At 42.8% G+C, this 24,201-nt stretch overlaps 1 protein-coding gene across 24 annotated transcripts; it reads right to left on the minus strand.

The window, feature by feature from the left end:
- Positions 1 to 330: 330 nt before the first annotated feature.
- ZNF667 (zinc finger protein 667) lies at positions 331 to 23,617 on the minus strand. Of its 24 annotated transcripts, none has more exons than XM_077130616.1 (8): positions 23,347 to 23,617; positions 17,322 to 19,783; positions 16,687 to 16,883; positions 15,871 to 15,946; positions 12,374 to 12,434; positions 10,915 to 11,041; positions 7,480 to 7,572; positions 333 to 3,742 (listed from the first exon to the last, which is right to left on the minus strand). In XM_077130616.1, exons 3-8 carry the CDS (start codon positions 16,781 to 16,783, stop codon positions 2,166 to 2,168), a joined length of 2,031 nt encoding a protein of 676 aa, XP_076986731.1. In that variant the 5' UTR covers positions 16,784 to 16,883; positions 17,322 to 19,783; positions 23,347 to 23,617; the 3' UTR covers positions 333 to 2,165. The 24 variants fall into 24 exon arrangements, with proteins under 24 accessions (XP_076986743.1, XP_076986742.1, XP_076986747.1 ...); XM_077130615.1 differs by having other exon boundaries at positions 17,322 to 19,786; XM_077130613.1 differs by lacking the exon at positions 23,347 to 23,617 and adding an exon at positions 22,879 to 23,023.
- Positions 23,618 to 24,201: the final 584 nt, after the last annotated feature.

Below are 24,201 nucleotides of genomic sequence, written 5' to 3' on the forward strand. Positions count from 1 at the left end.
TTACTTATCCAATTTATGGATAAAAGCTAACCACTTTATGGGTGATTACTGGCAAAGCAAAGGATAATTTGTCCCAACCTCATGGTGGGCATGGTGATATGATCTACTGCTCAAAATCCTCCCCACCATCTTATCTCCTTCAAAAGTTGCAGCTCTTACCTCTTTTCCACCTGGGTGCTGACTGGAAGTAACTACGTCCAGGATCCAAGACCTGTTTTGTGGTTTGGAGTGAGCCTTCAGTAGGGTAACAACCCCCTTCAACCTGCCTCAGTCGGCCATTTTGGCTATTTTACCTGCCACTGGTCCCCAGGAAACCAGGATGCCCTCCTGTCTTGGTCCAGCTGTGGGTCCTACTATAGCCCGCCACGGGTTAGCTCAGAGGCATGCACTCCTCCTTTTTCAGTTCAGACCCACAAGTCTTACAAAGTCGAGGACCTGCCCAGTAGGTACCCAGGTGGGTGGACTTAACTTCCTTCATGGGGCAGCTAAGCACCTGACCCCTAAGTTACATTGGAGTGGGAACATTTAGCGTACTGGTGCTATCACTTAGCCAGGCTAATGATGTGCTGGGTGAGACAATGAAAAACACATATAATGCTTCAAATGACAGTAAATGACACTTTCCCATATTGATGCAGATGTGTTCCAAATGCTGAGTCCCAACCACCTAAGGCTGTCCAGCATTATTTTGCCAATTGATTGCAATACCAAGTGGCTCCAATCCATTCATTTCCTGATGAAAATCCTCCAACTTCTGTCACCAATTGTAGTGAGTTTGAATTCAAGGATTCGAGTTGACCAAGAAAAACATTTGACCATTAGATGGCAGTAACACATAAGCTATTTATTAGGGCTGCCGCTTTTAACAGGTTTGCATGTGGGGGAGAGGCCCTCACAGCAGGAAACCATCTAGAGGTCAGCACACAAGGGAGCCACAAGAGGGGAAGGGGAGACACAAGAGGAGAAGCAGAGAAGGGAAAACTTGCAAACTCCTGCAGGAAAGGTGAAGGTGGGGAGAGGGATGGGGAGGCTTACATGGCTAGTTGTCACAGAGTCAGCATTACAGGGAACCTATAGGCTACACAGCTCCAAGGGGCTGAAGCAGTGTAAGGTGTTTATCTACAACAGCCGCTGGACAAAGATTCTGAGGGTTTGCAAAGCAGGTTAACTCCAAATGGGTAAAATTCACTTATTTGGGCTACTTAGAAACAAAACAAAAAACAATGGAAAGTATACATATTTAAGTTTGGCAAGGGTAGGATTTCCTAATGGGTCCAAGCTGCTAGGAGGAAGAAAATACCACAGGGCCACTACACTGAAGCTATCGCTAGCTAATCTACTTAACAACCCCCGCATTTACAAATCATTTATTCCACACCAATGTTCTTACATGAAAATATCGATGTTCACTCGTATAAATATAGACAATTTATTTTCAAATGAAATAACAACTGAAATAGTTTTCTCCCTGCACTGAAGTTCCTCATTCTTCAGCACATCCTGTCTCCTTTCCAAAAGGCCTGTCTCAGCCAGTCAGATTTCCACACCACAAAAGTCACAGATCTTCAGATTCATGGAAACCCACTGCTTGTACAGTAACAACTACTGCCCCACAACATTATTAGTGTCATTTTCATCTGCTTAAAATTTGTTCTTCTTTGTTCTCACCCTCAAGTTTCTGTGGCTGGAATGAAACCCTGTTGATCAGGAATTCCCTTACATTGATAGTCCTAATTCTGAAGAAGAGACCCAGATTCTTTCTTCGTAAGAGCTTAAATCAGGCTCAAAGCCCATTCACAAAAAACAGACTTCACAATTCCACTTTGTTGCAAGTAACTAAAGAAATATCTTTAAACTGCAGGGAAAGTAGAATATAGTGAATCTTATGAAATGAAGAATGGTCTTTCATCATGGAAACTGATCCAATCCTCTGAGCTTGGTGCTTTGAAACTAAAGACCTGTGATAAGGCCACTGCCTCAGTTGACTTCAAATCCTCAGGTTAAAAGTCATAAATGACTTTTGCTCTTTGGCTTTCAAAGTGGAACCATTTATCACTAAATGATCCCATATGTACAAAATGTGTTGCAGGCAAACACATTTTTCAAACCCTCTGTTGCTGCTTCTTTGGTAGTATCACCCTTCACTTTTCAGATCTAAAACAATCTTAGGCTTTTTCTTCAGAATGTGTATTCTGATGTCGAATAAGGGATGAGCTCCGACTATACGCCTTCCCACATTTACTACATTCATAGGGTTTCTCTGAAGAATGACTTCTCTGATGTCGAATGAGGTCTGAGCCACTGCTAAACGCCTTCCCACATTCATTACATTCATAGGGCTTCTCTCCAGTATGACTTCTTTCATGCAGAATAAGGGATGTGCGCTGACTAAAGGCCTTCCCACATGTTTTACACGTATATGGTTTCTCTCCAGTGTGAATTCTTTCGTGCTGGGCAAGATGTGCACTCTGGCTGAAGGCCTTCCCACACTCGTCACATTCATAAGGTCTGTCTTCAGTATGAATTCTCTTATGACGAGTAAGGGATATTCGGTGACTAAAGGCCTTTCCACACTCCTCACACTGATAGGGCTTTTCTCCGGTATGAATTCTCTGATGCTCAATAAGAAACGACTGGCGGCCAAAAACTTTACTACATTTATTGCATTTGAAAGGTTTCTCTTCCGAATGAATGTTCTGATGTATTTTAAGGTTTGCAACGCCAGAAAACATCTTCCCACATTCCTTACATTCAAAGAGTTTCTTTTTCTTTGTATGGATTTTTTGATGTTGAATAAGAGACGAATACCGATTACAGACCTTCTCACATTTATTACATTTGTATTGTTTCTCACTGTTATGAATTCTTAGATGTAGAAAAAGGGTTGAAAGAAGTCTGAAGACCTCCTTACATTTATCACATTTATAGGGTTTCTCTGAAGTGTGAACTCTCTGATGAAGCATAAGGGATGAAACTCTACCAAAGGATTTTCTACATTTTCCACATTTATAAGGACTCTCTAACATGCGACTTCTCTGCTGTCGACTCTTCCTTAAGACCTTCTCAATACCCTGAGTTTTCTTTCCACTATGAATTCTTTTATGTATAACAAGAAATGATTTCTTATTGAAACCTCTCCCACATTTATTACATTTATGGATTTTCTTTCCATTGTGAATTCTCTTATGAAGCAAAAAGGATGACATTAGATTGAAGGCTTTCCCACATTTTCTACAATGGTGGACCTTCTCAGCAATGGGAATTTTGTGGTGTGCACTGAGAGATGGGCCCTGACTCATCGCCATCCCACAGTCAAAGGTTTTCTTTTCATCATGAATTTTCTCATGGAGAATAAGTGTTGTTCTTTGATTGAAGCTTTCCCCACATTTATCACATTCATGGCTCTTCTTTGCTATATGAATTCTTTGATGAAGAATGAGGGATAAGATCCGTTTGAAGGCTTTTCTACAATTACTGCATTCATAAGGCTTCTCTTCAGTATGAAAGTTCTGATGAAGTTTTAGAGATAAGCTTCCACCAAAGATTTTCCCACAGTCATTACATTTTAAAGATTTCTTCCCTGAAGGCCCTTTCTTCAGTTTGATTAGGACTGTATTTCTTTTGCAGGCTCTTTTTCCTGTGGGAAATTGTTGTGCAGAAATTGGTTTCTGCTGGATGCTTTGCCCAGATTTGTTGCATTGACTTGGAGGTAACTTCTTATTCTCAAACTTAGACCCTGAATCTGGAAGACATCAAGAAATGAAATGTTTCTGTTTTCCTGTGCTAGAAAAATGAAGCCTGTATAATCTAATGGAGGCATTAGGATTATCAACCATAATAACAAAACCAATGACAATAACCACTTTCTCTTTTAAGTTCTGTTTAAGTGACAATACTAAGGGCTTCACAGAAATACTGGAATTCAGGAGTTTGAAAACTGGAAATGAATAAATGAAGGTTTTATTTGTAGGAAGATTTTTATACCACATGCCATTTTAAATTTCATAGGCGGTTCATAAGATAAATATTTTATTACATGAAATATCCAGCAAGGGCAAATCTACAGACAGTAAGTAGATTAGTGGTTGTCTGGGGCTGGAGGTGGGAATGGGGATTAACTATAAACAGGCATTAAGGATCTTACTGGGGTGATGAAAATGTTCTAAAACTGGATTACAGTGAAGTTACACAACTTGGTAAATTTATTAAAAAATTGCTAAATTTTGTGACTAAATTATAATGTCAATAAAGATGTAAATTAAAAATATGCATTCTTAAAATCAAGTCTTAAAAAAAACCTATCAGCAATTAGAATTGAGTATTTAGATATTCATGTGGTTGAAAACTTTCAACACTGAGGAAATAGGAAAAAAACCAAAGACAATTACAAATGTAGCTACTGTGCAATTAAAATGTGGCTGGTCTGATTTGAGTTGAGCTATTGTATAATATACATACTGAAGTGTGAAGACCTAATATGAAAAAAAGAATGTAAACAATCTTATTTAAAAAATATCGATTATATATTGAAATGGGAATCTTTTGAATACAATGGGTTAAATAAAATATACTATTAGAATTAATTTCACCAGTTTCTTTATCTATTTTAAGGTGGAAACCAGAAAGTTTTAAAGTACATATTTGTCTCACATTGTATTTCTGGTAGATGGCTCTGCTTTAAAGGCAGACTTAGAATTTATTGAAGTCCCTATCATATAACTATATTACTTTGAGAAACTCTCTTTCCATCTATTACCATCAGCACTATAATCTTTAAAATGTAGACAGCATTGCTCACCTCACAGATTTTTGTTGTAACTGGAAATAACATACATAAAATTTCTGGCACACACTATAATCCCTCATCTGCCAGCCTAGCAATCAAAAAATTGCAAACAGAGACTTTCTTTTCAGTTTTTTTGGATGGTTCGAAATTCAGTAGCAAAACTCCATCTGATTTGAAATGAGGTTATTTATAGGCTTCATTTATCTCACTTAGAGATACCAGTCATATGCTTTTGAAGAAACAGTAATGTATTTGATAATGGGGTACTGCTCCAGCCATTGCTTGGTATTTTATACAATATAAAATATTTGACCTTTCTACCTTTCTAAAATCTAGATTCTGAACTGTGAAACACATCTGGCTCCAAGGGTTCTAGAAAAAGTTTTGTGGACTTTAAAATTGTTTAATATATGGTAGTAGCTACTATTATAATTACTATTCCTATACAAAACAACCTGGAAAATGTGTGTGTGTGTCTGCATTGTTTAAGGAAGGAAATCCTCAGTTCTCAGTGAACTGAGAGTGGCACTGGCAAAACAAGAAATCAAACATTTATCTTAGAATCTTCCTGTCCTGAATCCCTCATTTCTAACTACAGAAAAAACAGAACATACAATGGGAATGCCAACACCTTCAACCACACAAACACAAAGCAAAACCTTTTACCTAATGTGCTGGTTTGAAAGGAAGTATGCCCCCTAAGAAAAGCCATGTTTTAATATAAATCCCATTTCATAAAGGTAGAATAATTCCTATTCAATATTGTATATTTGAAACGGGAATGAGATCATCTCCCTGGTTGATGTGATTTAGTCAAGAATGGTTGTTAAACTGGATTAGGGGATGACATGTCTCCACCCATTTGGGTGGATCTTGATTGGTTTATTGGAGTCCTATAAAAGAGGAAATATTTTGGAGAATGAGAGATTCAGAGAAAGCAGAACGATGTAGCCATGAGATGCAGAGAGTCCATGAGCCAGCAACCTTTGGAGATGAAACCAGAAGCCAGGAGAGAAAGCTAGCAGATGACGACGCCATGTTCGCCATGTGCCCTTCCAGCTGAGAGAGAAGCCCTGAACTTCACTGGCCTTCTTGAACCAAGGTATCTTTCCCTGGATGCCTTTAATTGGATATTTCTATAGCCTTGTTTTAATTGGGACATTTTCTCAGCCTTAGAACTGTAAACCTGCAACTCATTAAATTCTCCCTATTAAAAGCCAATCCGTCTCTGGTGTGTTGCATTCCGGCAGCTAGCAAACTAGAACACCTAAAAAAGTAGAAAAATAAGAGGTAAGTAAAACAAAAAAGAAAGGGAGAATGGGAAATATTTGAAACAAACATGATGTCAAATGTTTAACATCTTTACCATATTAAAACTTGTTAGATCAGCTGAAAAGAAAAAGACAAAATTACTAATAGATGGAAATGGAAAGATGAGCAGAAAATATGCAGGAAGTAAAATGGAAAACATATGCCAACAAAAATGAAAAAAAAAAAAAAAACCAGTATGGCTTATTCAGTGAGGTAGTTAAAAGCATAGGCTTAAGTGGCAAACTGTCCAATCCCTGCTTCCTGGATGGGAGATCCTGGGGAAGTTATTTAACTTTTCTAAGCCCCAAACTCTCTTCTAAGCCTTATCTTCCTCATGGGGATGACAGAGGTCATTAAGAAGAATTGTGAGGATTAAATGAAATAACATACATACAGGCCTTGGTACAGAACCTGCATACAGTAAATTTTCAATGAATGCTGGCTATAGTTAATTTTATTAAAGAAAAACGTTTTAATGACAATATCTGATACTATAAGTATGTAATCAGAGTGACACATTACACTGCTGTTGATGGTTATCAATTTGACAAATCTTACAGAAAACCATTCAGAAATACATATCTGGTGGCTGAAAAGTGGTCTTATATTTTGACCCAGTTATCCTACTTCTGGACTCAATATTATGGAAAAAGGTAAAAAATATTTACGTGGTTATACTGGAAATGGAAATCTAAATGGATAATGGTCTATGAGAGACCATATTAATACAGAACATGTCTATAAAACAGTAAGTGAATAGAGGAAAAAGTACATGAACTTTATAACCATGAAAATAAATTTTATGAAATGAAAACAGGTGTAGTTAACAGTTGTGTGTATATCTATTTTTCTCTTTTTTCCTTTATTTTACATAACGTGGTTAAATTTTTTTCATAACTTAAAAACAAGTATTTTAATGAAGTCTATTTCCTCTCTTCCTTCTCCTTCTCACATGTAACAGGACATCTGTGCTGTACCATCTGACTTCTGCTTATTACACAGCATTAAAGCTGGAAGTCTACAAAGTCCTGAAAGCCATTAACTCGTCAAATCTGAAGGTTCTTCTGGGGTTTCCATTCTCCTCCCTGCCTCTGCAGCATGTGGAACCACTGACCCTCTGTAAGGAGAAATGCTGGGTTTCCTGGCACTACACTCTCTTGATGCTCTTCCTATTTCTCAAACATTCCTTTTTGGCCTCTTTCTCCTACATGGAGATAACTCCCCATTTCTGTCATCAGCTTCTTCAACAGTATTTGCATTCTTTTTTTTGCGGTGGGGGGGGAGAGGACTTGCAAATTCTGGTTTAAAGCACTGATTCCTCACAATCCAGGAGGCTCTTCTTACACAGGTTTCATACTGAGTCCTGATTCTCTCTGACTTACCAGGGCCTCGGCGTCTTCTCACTGGCTCCACCATCCAGGGAGCCTTCCCTTTCTCCAACAGAGTGATCACATTTGGCCTCCGAAGAGAAAATCCTACACATGGGGAAAAAATGGAAATTGACCATTATGTGGGTACCACAGAAATCAGAGCCAAACCCTGTATCAACAAGATTAAGGTCTGTTAACAGTAAGGGAGCAATAGAAAGATTAAAACTCAGCTACAGTAGAGCTGTTTAAGTCTATAAAGCAAACTATTTTCCTGAAAAACTGGACCAGAAATCCCTGAGGCTGGGTATTGAGGTGTTTACTGCCATTTAGCTTCAAATCCAGGCTCAGCTTGTGAGGCCGGGGCTGGGGTGAAACAAACCGAACTTTCCCTTTGCCAGCTGCTCCCTGTCAGCTTCCCCCATCAGAGGCAGCTGGTTTCCTCACCTGGGCCCTACTACACTCCCAGCACTAGCCTCATCTTGCCCCCTCACAGGTAAACAACAGCTGGGGCAGTGTTCCTTGCCCCACTTACAACTCTGAGTCCCAGCTCTGCAGGGCTCCTCCTCTAAGTTCTAATAACCCCACACTCCGTCCTTTGTCCTCTCAGCCATAGGCCTTGTGGCTGCACCGAGCAGTTACTACGTCTGTTACCTTCTCAATACTCCAGCATCTGTTAAATCAATCCTCACATTAAATTCTCTCTCTTAAGATACCTGAGGTGTTCTCAAAAGGTTATATAGAGTTACCACATGACCAACAATTCTACTACTATATATATACTTAAATGAAATGAAAATTTAATGTCCAGGAAGTTATTCATACACAAATGTTCTTAGCAGCAATATTCAGACCATTCCAAGGATGGAAACAACTCAACTCTCCATGGTGATGGTTCATGTGTCAATCTGGAAGAGTTATGGTGTTCAGTTGTTAGGTCAAGCAAGCCCTAGCCTGACTGCTACTGTGTTACTGTGAGAATATATCATGGATTTAAATCATTAGTTGACTGCATTTATGGCTCATCACATTAACAATCAACAAAGGAAATGACCTTTGGCAATGAGAGGAATCTTTTAATCAAATTAGTTGAAGGCCTTAAAAGAAGTGAGGATTTCAGCAGTCAGAAAGAATTTCTGAATCTACTTCAGTCAGCCAGCTTCTCCTGGGGAATTCAGCAACACCATCAAGTTTCCAATTTGCAGCTTTTCCTAATAAATTTGGACTTGCCAATCCCCACGGTTGCAAGAGCCAATCCCTATAATAAAGCTCCTAATATGTATACACACATACCTTGTTGGTTCTGTTTCTGTGGAGAACTCTAATACATCCATCAGCTGATGAATGGATAAACAAAATATGGTATTATCTACCCCCAGAATGAGATGGATAGTGTAGGAAGATAAAAAGAGATAATAACAAAAGATAATAAGTGTCCGCCACCTTGTAAACCACTCAGTAAATGATAGTTATAATTGTTTTTATAGGCTAAAAAGTAAGTACAAAACATGGTGAATATGTTACAAGTTAATTTCTCTCTCAGCAGGCAATGCCGAGAGAAGTGCAGCAACTCTATTCATGGAGGTTATTCAGGGGCCTGGGTTTCTTCTACTTTGTGATCTTCCAAGACTTCGTTATTCAAGCAGGATGTCCAGGACCAGGAAGCATTACCTGGGACCTTGTTAAAACTAAAGGTCTAAAACTCGGGCCTTACCCAGACCTTCTGAATTAGAACCTGTATTTTAAGAAGATCCCTGGTGATTGGTAAGCAAGCTAATGCTTGAAAAGCACAGCTTTTTTAGAGTTTGTTCTCATTTGCTTGGTGAAAACTGGCCCATCAGTACTGTATGCAAGAAGAGAAGGACAAAGAGAGAGGAAGTGGAAGGTAAGCAATTTCATTTTAAGGAGATGACATAAGGTTACACACGTCACCTCTACTCACTAACCATACCTAGCGGCAAGGAAGGTTAGGAAATGCAGTCTTTTCCGGAAGGCTACATGCCCAGCTAAAACTCCATGTGAGAGAAGGAGAAGAGAAGAATAAAGGAGGACAATATAGCTTCTGTCAAAATTATCATTGTAATTATTATTATAATGAAGGATGGGATAATCTGGGCATGGAATATATTTAACTGACCCACAATAGGAAAAATAACATAAAATTTGGCTTTTATGCAGCTAAGTTATTCATACACAAATTTACAAAAAAGCAAGAAATACTTCCAAACTACAACCAGCACACTTTCTTATTTAAGTAGAAGTCATAGATAACTTCAGTATAAAAAAATGCATTCAGTAAGAACCAATAAAGTCTTTTCGAAAGAATAAAAATTCATCAACAATGCTTGCAAACAGTGGGAATGCTCCTCTGATGGTAAAAACTTCTTGGTGAAAACTCTGTATCTGCTCACTAGGAGAGCACATCCACCGGACCCCTGACTGAGACCCAGAGAGAGAGGTAGAGAGGCTCAGGTCAGCAGCATTTATAGAGGTAGTTAATGCCAAACTATAAAATAGGCCCCCAAATCTGAGTGGCTTAACCTAACAAGGATTTACTTCTTACTCACGGTAAGCTCCATGTGGATCAAGCAGCCTCTAAGGCTGTCAAAGCAGGAAAAAGAAGGAAGAAGGAGGCATCTAGGCATTTAACTGCCTTGGCCTGGATTATTTCACCCGTACTGCCTCTGCCATAATCCAGATTTTGAGACATATATAAGAGAAAACTGAGATTTAAATAAACCAATCATCTTTACATTACACTTGAAATCAACTGCCTCAAACTACTCTTTCCTTTCACACTTAGATTTCCTCAAACTTAAATTTTCCATTGAATTTGGGGACATCCAGAAGTAATTTAAACAAGGAAGCATTCCTTCTTCTAGTTAGTACTGCATCCTCACTTCCAAATCAAATACTGAACTTAAAATTTCAACAAATATTCAAAATTAATCTCAAAGTAAATTGATTTAAAAAAAGTATGGTATAGCTATATAATGGAACTTTTGGCAACAAAAAGGAATGAAGTCCTGATATATGCGAAACATGGATGAACTCTGAAAGTATTAGGCTAATAAATGTGACACAAAAAATCTCATCTACATGATTTCCACTTATGTGAGCTATCCCAAATAAGCAAATCTACAGGCAGAAAACAGAGTAGTGGTTGCCAGGGGCTGCCAAAGTTGGGGGAAATGGGAGCGACTACAAATGGATACAGGATTTCTTTCTAAGGTGATGAAAATATTCTGAAATTGATTGTGGTAATAGTTGCACACCTCTGTGAATATACAAATAAAATCCACTTAATTATACATTTTATATGGGCAAATTATATGGTGGATGAATTATAACTAAGTCTCTTTAAAACAAAACAAAACTGGGAGTGGCTTCTGTTTCTCAACCTGATACACTCAGGTTCTCCTCAACAGGCTGGGGAGAGAAGCTCCTTACCAAGTGAGACCAGGTTCCGGTAGTTGTCCAACATGACCTCTTCATACAAACCCTTCTGAATGGGGCTCAGCCACTCCCACTCCTCCTGGGAGAAGTAGATGGCCAAATCTCCAAACGTCACTGGTGCCTGAAATGGAAAAACCACACGTACATACTTAAAACAGAAAATAAGTGTTGGTGAGGATGTGAGAAACCTGAGCTCTCATGCATTGCTGGTGGGACTATAAAATGGTGCAGCCACCACTGTGGAAAACAGTTTGGTGGTTCCCCAGAAATGTAAACATAGGATTACCATATGTGGTAGTTAGATTCAGTAGTCAACTTGGCCAGGTGAAGACGCCTAGTTCTGTTGCTGTGGACATGAGCCAATGGTACGTGAACCTCATCTGTTGCTGATTACATCTGCAGTTGGCTAGGAAGTGTGCCTGCTGCAATGAATGATGTTTGACTTAATTGGCTGGTGCTTAAATAAGAGAGCTCAACGTAGCACAGCCCAAGCAGCTCAGCATACCTGATCTCAGCACTCGTAGCTCAGCCTAGGCCTTTGGAGATGCAGAAAGGAATCACCCTGGGGAAAGTTGTTGGAACCCAGAGGCCTGGAGAGAAGGCCAGCAGAGACCCTCCTGTGCCTTCCCACGTAAGAAACAACCTCAGTTGAAAGTTAGCTACCTTTCCTCTGAAGAACTAACAAAGTAAATCTCCTTTTATTAAAAGTCAATCCATTTCTGGTGTATTACATTCCAGTAGCTAGCAAACTAGAACACCACAGAACCCAACATTTTCACTTTTGGTTATACACCCACAAAATTGAAAGCAGGAACTTGAACAAATAACTGTACACCAGTGTTCATAATAATACTATTCACAATCGCTAAAGGTAAAGCAACCCTAAGCGTCCATCAAGAGATGAATGGATAAATGCAAAGTAGTCTATACATACAATGAAACATCATTCAGTCATTAAAAAGAAAGAAGCTCTCATAAATGCTATGACATAGATGAACCTTGAACACATCACGTTGAGTGAAATAACCCAAAAGAGGCAAATTTCACACAGATAATGGATTATAAGTTATAAGGGGGTGAGGTGGGGGTGGGGGAAGAGGGAGTTAATGCCTAATGGGTACAGTTTCTGTTTGAGGTGTTGAAAAAGTTGAATAACGGATACTAGTGATGGCAGCACAATATTGTGAATGTAATTAATACTACTGAATTGTACACTTAAAATGGGAAATTTTGAGTTGTGTCTATGTTACCACAATAAAAAAATAAGTTGAGAATACAGCTGTATCTCACAGAATCCCTTTTGTGGATTGCTTTGCTATACTTTTATCATGTGACAGTAGTCCCTGCACCTAGAATTAATTTCCATAATTTGACATCTATCCAAGAGTCTTTATTATTACTTTTTACCATAATTCACTTTTACCTCCTGTGCCAGTTTGAAAATATTACGTACCCTAGAAAAGCCATGTTTTAATCCTGATCCAATCTTGTGGTAGCAGCAATTTCTTTTAATCCTGGTTCAACATTGTAGAGCAAAAATTTCTGATTAGATTTTCTCCATGGAGATAGGCAAGTCCAATAATGGGCATGACTTTCTAATTAGATGGAGATGTGACTCTACCCATTCAAAGTGGGTCTTGATTAGTTCATTGGAGTTCTTTAAAAGGGGAAACTTTTTGAGGAAACCTTACAGCAGATGCGGATGCTTGGAGGGCAGTTACTTCAGAACCGACAGAGGAGAGCTGATGGAGACATTTGGAGATCGAGACAGAAATAGTCAGAACCTGGAAAGAGCCAAAAGAAGGCAAGGGACGAAAGCTAGCCTCAGAGAAGCAAAGAGAGGACCCCCCACAGGAACAGAGGCTGAAAGCGATGGAGTCCAGGAGCAAGGGACCAGCAGATGCCAGCCATGTGACTGCCCAGCTGACAAGCTATTCAGAAAAGCCATCAACCTTTCTTTTTTTTTTGCCTGGGCAGGCACCAGGAATTGAACACAGGTCTCTGGCATTGCAGGAGGGAAATCTGCCTGCTGAGCCATGGTAGCACGCCCTATCAACCTTTCTTGAGTGAAGGCAACTACCTCTTGCTGGTGCCTTAATTTGGATACTTTCACTTCCTTAGAACTGTAAACTTGCAACTTATTTTAAAAGTGATTCCATTTCTGGTATTCCAGCAGCTTAACAAACTAAAACATTTCCATTATAGACTGTAAGAGTAGGAATGTTGTCTTAATCATTATTTTATTTCCACAGGTGCTGTGGTGGTTGAAATTGTTGTGTACCCTGGAAAAGCCATGTTCTTTAATCCTGATTCAATATTGTACCTGGGATCTTTTTGACTATTTCCATGGAGATGGGTCCCACCCAATCATGGGTGGGAGCTTTTGATTAGGTAGTTTCCATGGACATGTGTCTCTGCCCATTCAAGGTGAGGTTACTTACTAGTATCTTTTAAGAGGAAACCATTTCGGAAAAAGATTCAGAGCTGACACAGAGAAAGACCTTTGGAGATTCATAAAGAAAATGCCCTGCCCCCAGAAAGTCATTCTGAAAGGAGAAACTCGGAGTGAAAGCTAGCAGACATCGCCATGTGCCTTCCCAGCTGACAGAGAAACCCTGAACATCATTGACCCTTTCTTTGGAGTTTAGATATCTTTCTCTAGATGCCTCAGTTTGAACATTTCTATGGCCTTAGAACTGTAAACTTGCAACTTGATAGCTTGAGTTTTCTACAGTTTACAAGGATAAACAGTGTAACTCATCTAGGCAATGGCCCAGGACCCCCTGAGGTATTCCTGGCACTGTCCATTCTAGACACCCACCTTTGTCCTAGCCCTCACACTCAGGGATCCTAACACCCACTCCTCCTGAGGGTTCCATGGTAAAGCCCTGCCCAGTCGAGGCCCAGTTACCCTCTCAACCAGCGTCTCAAGGCTGTTCACCTTATCCAAGCAGCCTACACCACCATCTCCTCTCCTGATTTTTTCTGAGACCCAGCCAATGGGGAAGTCCCAAATCCTTGTGAAAGAGAAGAAAAGTTCTCCTATTCTTTAATTCAGCCTGAGCTAAAGAAAATATTACTGAGGTCAGAAGACGGAAACCTTGGTTAACAATTGTTAATCTATAGCCTTAAAAGAATAGGACTCCGGTAACACAGGTAGGTGCTTGCGAGGGTAAACCCTGAGCCATTAATCTTAGACCAGGAAAAGTTCAGCAAAGATTGACATGGATTCTAAAGAGTATCCCATCCTTCTTTAGCAGATCTGAAATTAGGATAAATATTACAATTAATGGCCACACCAAGGCTCAATAGGTGGAGGTTTCTTTCTTAACGGGACATAAATGAAAGTATGCCTTATTATCAATGGCAACTTAAATCTGATGACATACAGCACTATGAAAGCACAGTGGTCAAGAATACATACTTTGCAGCCAACTTGCTGGGATCAAATCCCATACGCTAAACGCCTGTCCTGGGGCAAGTTACTTAACTTCCCTGGGCCTCCCTTACCAATATTACCCACCTCAATAGGCAGGTTTTGAGGAATAAATTAAAAGGCGAGAATTCTCGCCTGCCATGCTAGAGACCTGAGTTCGATTCACGGTACCTGCCCAAGCCAAAAAAAAAAAAAAAAATTAAAAGGGCAAATATTAACATCAAGTGGCTCTTAAATATGTTAAATACATTTAATATAAATACTGTGTCTTACTGTAAGATTGAGTTTCTGGCTAAAATGTCTTTAAATTAGCAGAGATGTCTTCCAGCTTAAAAGGAATTTTTTGTTCCCTAATATACTAGGCAGATTTATGGCCCCCAAGAAGATTCCACACCCTAATTCCCAGGACTGCTACCTTACATGACAGAGCGGACCATGCAGATATAATTAGGCCACTAAAGAGTTAACTTTCAAATCAGGAAGTTATCTTCAATTACCCAGGTGGGCCCATTGCAATCACAGAACCCTTAGAAGCAAGAACTGTCTCTAGCTGGGCAGAAGAAGAAAGCAGAAAGATGTAGTGGAAGAGGAAGCTGGAGAGATTCAAAGTGTGAGAGGGATAACATCTGCTGTTGCTGGCTTGGAGATGGAGGAAAGAGGCCTCGTGGAGAACGTGAGCAGAACTGAATTCTACCATAACTGTGAGCCTGGAAGAGGATGCTGAGCCGATACCTGGATTCCAGCCTTGTGAGGCCCAAGGCAGAAGACCCAGCTAAGCCACCCTGCACATGGGCTCTGGCCCTGGGAGCAAAGGCGGGCTGTGTGAAGCCACCAAGTTTGTGGACATTTGTTATAGCAGCAATCTAATGCACACACCTAATTCTGAGGGCAAAAATGTCCGTTACGGGAAATCACATTCAAAATGCTCCTTAGAGAAACTACTTGATCAATGCAAGTGGTGAAGGATCGTTTTTTGAAGGAGGCTGACTGTTCACATCAATCTCAAAACAATTAACTTTCCCCTCACCGACCCGGCTTCAAAGAACTCAACAGGAATAAAAGAACCACATGACATCTTTTAATGTTAGATCCTTAGCTAGATGGATTTCCTTCTTGTTTATACGGATTTTACGAGTAAAACAGTGACATGAGAGACTAGCCCTGGAGCACAGCCAGAACACCCCTCTGCCTCAACAGACCCCACTGGGTAGTGCTCTCCACCTCGAGGGGTCACAGCCCCTAGGCCGGTGGCTCTTGCCCGTCCTCCAGGAAGGGCATTTCTCCCACCACTGGCAGCGCCTGAACACACGGGAACAGATGTGCACACTAAGAATGGACAGAGGGCTGCCTGGCAATTCTCAGGTTTCCATCCTCCATGATAAGTGGCAGGACACCAGTGACAGGCCCTGTCTGGGTCTCTGTTAGGCAAGAAATTTCCACAGAAGGAAAGCAAATAGGCCCGCTCTTAAAAGAGAAAATGGAACTTCCTTAGAGGGTAAGGAATCTCCACTTACCTTGGACCTGGATTTCCCTCGTGCAGCAGGCATCTTCTCCTCCCCCCTGAAGCTCCACATTTGGAATGAAGCAGTGCTGGGAAGAGGGGGTTAGGGAGAGAAATCATGAGCCTGACTGGACCTTCTGTATGGTGTTAGGGTTTGGCCCTTACCTGGACACATACACACACAGTATGGGGAGGTGAAAACATCTTGGAAGGATTCCCCTTTCCAGGAGCAGGGAAGGGACACAGCCACTGCTGTTGGCTCTTCAGACCACAGCAGATTCCAGAGCAGGGGGCAAACAACACAACCTTTTCATCCATCTGATAAGTGTTTACTGAGGCCCTGGTAGATGCCAGGCACTGCTCCAGTTGCTGGGGGTAGAGCAGTGAGAGTGGCAAAGTGCCAGCTTTCAGGCACCTCATATTCTAACAGGGAAGTCCATGTAGAACATCGTTTGGGGAGGTCACTGCTATTCAGAGGCTTAGATTGGGACCAAGTCTAAGAGTGACAGGTGGCCAGGGAAGGCCTCTCTGCACCACACTGCGCAGAGGTCTGAATACAGCGAGAACAAGCCTCTGATGTAGGTGTTAGGGGAAGCGCATTCCAGACAGAGGGACACAGCAGGTACAAAGACCCCGTGGCAGGAGCTTGCTTGGTGTGCAGAGCCAGGGGGGTGGGGGGAGGTGACTAGGTTAGGAGGCGCTGGGTCCTGAAGGGAGTGATGAGGAATTCAGATTTGTTTTGAGTAACACGACCTAACATCGAACCGCTGTGCAGTGAGTAAACTACATGTGTGGTGGGGGTAGGGGAGACAAGAACTGAGGTGGGCACCTAAGAGATGGCGCTGTAGAAATCTGGGGGAAATGCAGATGAGTTGGCCAAGTGTGCAGAGCAGATGAGGTGAGGTCAGCCAGGCTTCTCTGACCATCCATCTCGTCTCCACCCTGAGGTGCCAGTATCCGTACTGTCCAGCCCAGAAGCCCCGAAGCCCCAGTGACAACTAAGCACTGGAAGTGAGGCTACTGCAACTGAGGAAAGGAAATTTTAATTTTATATAACTAATTTAAAGTAAAAAGCTGATACTCGATTCAGACTGTGAAACGTATAAAGTACGTATAGAACAACTTGGGTATGTGGATCAACTTTTTCACTAAAAGTTTATGGTCTGACTTGAGATGTGGGGTACATGTAAAATATATACTGGATTTTGAAGCCTTAATATGTAACAAAGAATGTAAAACATCTCATTGATGATTTTTTTATTTTGATTACATGTTGAACTAGGAATATTTTGCATATATTAAGTTACATTACTAAACTAATTTTGATAATTTGTTTCATTTCACCTTTTTCAACAGGGCTACTGGAAAACTGAAAGTATGTGTCTCGCCCTGTCTCTACTGGACAGCGTTGCTCTGCAGACAGTTTAAATGACTGTGTTGCTCTGTTTTCTTCAAAGAACTTACCGCTTTCCGATAACAGTCTGTTTGCCTATGTGTTTATGCTTTTGTTATCTGCCCCCCACAACGATGTGGGTTTGACGAAAGCAGGAACCTTGACCATTCTGTTCACTGATGCATTCCCAGGGCTGAGAACGCAGAGCAGGAGCTCAATGAATACTCATTAATTATCCTGCTGTGCCAAAGCTACAAGCACTCAAGGATGGGACGTGGCCATTCTATGCAGAAATCCCACCACAGAGAAATAGTTCTGCTAGGAGCTTCAGTCTCATTCCCTCTCTGCTAGACCCCAGCAATCACTCTACATCCCTTCACAGTTGTCTTTTGGAGAAGAGCAGGGTCTTGAGAAGGCAGAAAGGAGGGCAGACTTCCTATTTCCCTGTTTTGAAAAACTTCAAATCTAAAGGAGTAAAAGAATAGTAACTAAGTGCTTGGTTACCCTTCATCAAATGTTAATGTTTTTCCACACACACTTTTAAAGAGACAGCATTGTTTGAAATTAAGTTGTGCATATCTGGCAGCTCACCTGAGTTGCTAGAGCAACAGACCCTGAGCATGTGGCACCTACCATCGCCATGCCCTAGTGCCAACAATGCAGATGCATCTTAAAAAGCCATTGGGTTTTTCTATTAAAAAAGTACAACAGTGTGGAAAATGGAAATATGAAAATTTCCCTCTAAAGATGTTCTTTTTTTCTCCTCCCTTCAGGGGCTGAGGGAAGGTAAATAAAGAAAAGGGCAGGTTTAAGTTCAGGTTAGATATCGGGTATATTTTGATTCAAAACGTGAATCATCATCTGGCCTTGTACAATTTAAGGGAACCCAGCCAGAAAAGTGTTTTTTTATTGTTCCTCTTTGTGTAGGGAGAATAAGAAAAGATAAGAAATAACAGTCGCAATTCAAAGATTAATTATTAATTAAATCAAATATCGAATACTGGTGCCAGGCACCCGTCTACACAGATCACTATTTAATTCTCACAACAAGCCTGGTGAGTAGAAACTACTATTAATGACATTTTAGCAATGAAGAAACTGAAGTAAAGAGAGGTAATGATACTTACCCTAGGTCATAGGACAGAGATGACCAATGTTCCTGTGTATACCTATGTGACTTTAGGCAAATTATTGACCCTTTCTGGGCCTTTAGCTCCCTCCTTTACATCTGCAACGGAGATGTAAAGCAAAGGGCCGTTCTTGTGAAAATTAGGTAACATCACAGTTAGTGAATAGGAAAAGCTGGTGGTATCTATTCTCATATTAACATTATTAATGATGGGTGTGAGAGAGCTGTGTGCTATGAGTTTGGGAAAGGAGACTTCTGCCATGGGCTCCACGCAAACATCAGGTGTGCACAAGTGATGTGTTCAAACCCTGGGGGACAACGGGATCTCCCCAGCTAACAACAATTACGAGAATGAAAGCTGTGTTTATTTTATGAGTATTATATGATCTTTTAAAATCTTTATGACAAACCAACATAATGGAGATCCTGTTTTTTAGTGAGAATGAGACAGGTAAAATGAGCTGCTCGTTGTCACAGAGCCTGAGCCCCTGTCCACATGCAGTGCCATCTGTCCTCCTCACGTAGGAAAGGAGTCCTGAACAGGAAGTACCTCCACTATCCTCTCACGTGAGTGGCATTTGATTATCTGATGGCTGTTAAGGTGGCTTTCTGCAAGGTGGCTCAGTGGCAGAGTTTTCGCCTGCCATGCCGGAGACCGGGGTTCAATTCCCAGAGCCTGCCCATGCCAGAAAAAAAAAAAAGTGGTGGCAGGAAGGCGTGCATGCCCTAGAACCCTCAAAGACTGCTCCCTGAATTCTGGGCTTTCTGTGGCAGGCACCAGGGGAGGGGTGAGCTGGTAATTTTTAACAAATGGCTTTTGAGGAAGCTGGAAGGAAAGCCCTGATTTGCAAATTTCCACGGTAAAAACTCTTCTACAGCTGACCCTAAGCTACCAAAACAATAACACTGAAGGGCTGGAAAAGAGATGCACATAGTTCCCATGAAATGGTGTGAGCTTGCTCCAGCACCACACTGCCTTGGGCTCTATGAAAATGAAACTACTCTTTGCCTAGGAATTCTCAACCTTTTAACTAAAATCTCCCAGCAATGGAAGAGGGTTAATACCAATCTGTGGGTCTGAATATGCCCTAAAGCACATGCCCCATAACAGAAAACCCTTTCAATAGCTTCTGCTTCATTTTGAAGCTTTCATGTGACTTCTGCATTCTATTTCATAATAAATCTGAGTTTGTGTTAATATAAAAATCACATATTAAATTATTTACCAGATAGTGAATCACTTGGTGTTTTTTTTTCCTATTCCTCAAGTAAAAGTGATTGCTCTAGGAAGCTGAATTATGCTCACCCTCTAGTTTCTCAATGCTGATGGCATCTAGCCACACATGCCAAATTTGAGAAGCACGATTGTTGTCCAGAAAATAATTTCCTCCAAGGAATTCAGCACTGCTGGGAAGGAGAGAACAAGAGTATGATATTAGATAATTCTGGAACCAAAGTTTTTCTCTGCCAATTTTTAGCTGTGAGAAGACAGCAGAGCCTGTTTGCTCACCTGCAGGAAAGAGTAAAGAAAACTTATCCGACCTTAGATTGTTAGGAAATTTACATATCTATAGCAACTGGTAACTGGTAACTTCTCACCCTGTTTTTGCTTTTTAATTCAGTACTCACCAAGCATCTAGTTGATCAAGGAAGACTGAGACCCACTAAAAAAGCTGTGGAGAGAATTCTCATACGGTGCCTGTAGGAAGAGAAACCAATAGCCCTACAGAAGGCAACATGGTAACCTCTTTAAGACTAAAAATATACATATGCCTTAATAATCTCATTTTTGGTATTTATCTTTACCTGTCCTTCCAAATATGTGTATAAACAACTGCAGAAGGCTATTCACTGCTTTAGGGTTTGGAGGAAGATGCGGTACAGTCACACAGTGGAGGCAGGCCTGAAGCCAGACTTAGTGGATCTTACGACCGTCACACAATCCACGTGGTCTTGGCATGCTAGTATCCCTTGTGGGACTCTGATTCCTCAAGTATAAGATCGGGCAAATAACCATGCTGACTCCACAGTTGTTAGCAAGATTAAATGAATTAAAATTATAACACATTTAGACCAGTGCCGGTGCTAGACAAATGTTAAATATTTAAAAATTACACTATCAAGAGATTGGAAAGAACCTAATTGCCCTTCAACAGGAAATGGCTCAAAAGGTATATTACAGACACATAATAGGATATCAAGCAGACTTTAAAGGAACAAGGTAACTCTACAGCAGTGTTTTTTTTTTCTCATTACATAGTTGTATATTCATCACCACGATCATTTCTTAGAACATTTGCATCAATTCAGAAAAAGAAATAAAAAGAAAAACTCATACATACCGTATCCCTTACCCTTCCCTCTCACTGACTGCTAGTATTTCCATTTACCCAATAAATTTACCTTTGTTTCCCCTATTTTTTCTATCCCCCTTACCACTCCCTTTCACTGATTACTAGCATTTCAATCTATAAATTTATTTTAACACTTACTCCCCCTATTATTTATTTTTAATCCATATGTTTTACTCATCTGTCCAGACCGTAGATAAAAGGAGCATCAGACACAAGGTTTTCACAATCACACAGTCACACTGAGAAAACTATTATCATTGTTCAATCATCTTCAAGAAACAAGGCTACCGGAACACAGCTCTACATTTTCAGGCAGTTCCCTCCAGCCTCTCTGTTACACCTTAACTAACAAGGTGATATCTATTTAGTGCATAAGAATAGTCTCCAGGATAACTTCTCCACTCTGTTTGGAATCTCTCAGCCACTGACACTTTATTTTATCTCATTCCACTCTTGCCCATTCCCGTCGAGAAGGTTTTCTCAATCACTTAATGCTGAGTCCCAGCTCATTCTAGGATTTTACAGCAGTGGTTCTTGAAGGCAATTTTGGAAACATGGAGACATCTGGAAACACGTGGCGATAGTTCTGATTGTCATTAGTCTCAGGTTAGGGTAGGGTTAGGGCTACTACCAGCATCTAGAAGGCAGAGACCAAATATGCTGCTAAATAGCCGACAGGGGGCAGCCCCCTACCACAAAGAATTAAATCGTCAAAAATGTCAAGGCAGTTGATGCCCTGCTCTGCGTGCGCACAACACAAAAACACAGACACAGACTGCTACACACTTACGACTGCAAGGCCACTGACACCCCGAGGCAGAGATAGCCAGGCAGTGAAATCACACAGCTACGCCAAGCCTTCTTGCCTGCCACATACACAAATGCGCGCCCCTTCCGACCGCCATGCCTACCCCTGCGCGCCAGGCATACAGATGCACGTACCTCAGACGCTTGGACTTTGGCAGTCACGCCTACGCAGACACGCCTACCTCGGACGCCAGGGATATGCAGACACGCCTACCTCGGTCACGATGGATGTCACACATACACAGACACGCCCACCTCGGTCACGATGGATGTCACACATACGCAGACACGCCTACCTCGGACGTCAGGGATACACAGATACACGTACCTCGGTCACGATGGACGTCACGCATACGCAGACACGCCCACCTCGGACTTTCAGGGTTACGCAGATACACCTACCTCGGTCACGATGGACGTCATGCATACGCAGACACACCCACCTCGGCCATCTACCTCGGTCACCAAGCGTATGCTGAAAAGCGTACTTCGGACGTCAGGGATACGCAGACACGCCTACCTCGGTTACCATGCCTACACTGATGAGTTTACTTCGGTCATCTACCCCGGTCACCATGCCTACGCTGATGAGCGTATCTTGGTCATCTACCCTGGTTACCATGCCTACGCTGATGAATTTACCTTGGTCATCTAATTCGATCGCTATGCCTACGCAGATGAGCGTATCTCAGTCATCTACCCCAGTTACCATGCCTACGCTGATGACTTATCTCGGTCATCTACCCCAGCCACCATGCCTACGCTGATGACTTATCTCGGTCATATACCCCGGTCACCATGCCTACGCTGATGAACGTTTCTCGGGCGACGAACGCTGATGAGCCTACCTCGGTCGCCAACCAAGCGTCCGCAGATACCCCTACCTCGGTCCCCAGGCGTACGCTAATAAGAGTACCTCGGAGGTCATGCGTCATGCAGATGAGCTTACCTCATCGCACGTATGCAGATGCGCGTACTTCGGTCCTCAGGCAGCAGCACATGTCTGTACATGGGTCCATCAGGCATACACAGATACACTTCCCGCGAGTTCAATCATTTCTCCTCTTCTAAACACCACAGAGGCGCACGGTGACGTGCAAGGTCCCAGAGTCAGGGCTCATTTCACCACACACACAAGCCCCGTCACAGCCCTCAGGCCAGACGCCATCACAAGCGCACAGTCACAGCCCTTCCCTCGAGACTCACGACTTGCACCCCGGGTCCCCCGCCCCCCCACCCCCGCGCAGACGCGGGCCCCAACCCCACAGGTGCCTCCGGGGCATGGCAGGACACAGACCCTCGCAAAACAAGGACCCATGTACGCGCGATCACCCTCACCTCCGGCCTCCGGGGTCCGACCCCACCGAGCCACAATTGCAGCTGCGTAGGGGGATCCGCACTCCCCGCGCCTGCGCTTTCCCCTTCAGGACCCCCTTACCAGGCACTGGCCCCGCCCGCTAAGGCGTGCAACACGTAGCCCCGCGTGCGCCAGACCCCGCCCCCAAACAAGGCCACGTGGGCACGCAGGGGCGCACAGCGCGGGGGGCCGTCCCACCCAGTCCGAGGCGCCGCCCCCACCCAGCGATGCACACTCTCGCCAGCAGGGCCTCCTTTAAGAGCCCTTCCGTCTCGAAGCCCAGTACACATTCTCGGGCTCTGAGGCCACTGATTTGCTCAACCAAACCTCACCTCTCCGGTTCGCTGCCCTCCCCGGCTTGACACCTGCAAGTTCCCTTTGGGGGACTCCGCTCCCCAACACTCTTCCTCTTGTCCCCCATGTTCAGCAGCACCCAGAGCTGTGCTCACCGGTGGACGCCGTCTCGCTTTCCTGCGCTTGCGCACTTCGAGCTGCAGTGGAGGTTCCCACAAACCTCAGCGGGCGCGACCCTGGATGGCCACGCCCGGACGTGAGGCTGAGGCTTCTAGTCTGTGCTGGCCCGGATCGGTCTGGTTCAAGACGAATTGACGGAGGAAGGGGAGAAGGGCCGTCCCTGCAGGCCAGTAGTGAGATCTCACCCGCGCCTTCATTGAACGAGGAGCCCCCCAGAGTCCTTTGCGCGGTGTCTTTCCCACACTCAGACTCCATTTCCCAGAAGGCACTGCGCCCCGCGTGGCGTCCGGGTGGCGTGTCGGCCGGGTGACTTGGGCCTGGATTGTGTGTGTCTTCGATTTGCGAGTCCCGGGATTTGTGTGTGTGTGAGGTATTGTCTGTGACACTGCAGGCCCATAGTTTGTGTGTGTGTGAGACCTAGTTGTTGCGGTTATGTTCGGTTGTGGTGGGGGCTGGAGGTGTTATTGCGCCGACGTGACCGTGTGAGCGACCGTGGTTCTGTGGCTGGGTGTTAGAGTGACTGGGTGAGGGACTAGTCCGTGTTCCTTCCTCCGTTTCTGGTCCTGCTTCCTTACCCGACTTTCGGTGAGAAAGGGTAATGACGTTGTTTGGCCCTCACCACGGATGTATCCCGCAAAGATCTCAGGTCTTCAGGGCGGACGAGGGGGCCGGGAATTCCTTCACTGCACACATGGTTGTAGCCATCCAGCGGTCTGTCTGTCAGTCTGAGCCAGATTGTTCTGGCTGTGGAAATCTTCGAAGCAGCTGCCTGTTTCCTGGGGCTGAGGTAGACACTTAAGCAAGCCGGATCAGGGTGCAAAGATAAAGAG

The sequence above is a fragment of the Tamandua tetradactyla genome, chromosome 16 (assembly GCF_023851605.1).
Source record: "Tamandua tetradactyla isolate mTamTet1 chromosome 16, mTamTet1.pri, whole genome shotgun sequence".
Lineage (NCBI taxonomy): Eukaryota > Metazoa > Chordata > Mammalia > Pilosa > Myrmecophagidae > Tamandua > Tamandua tetradactyla.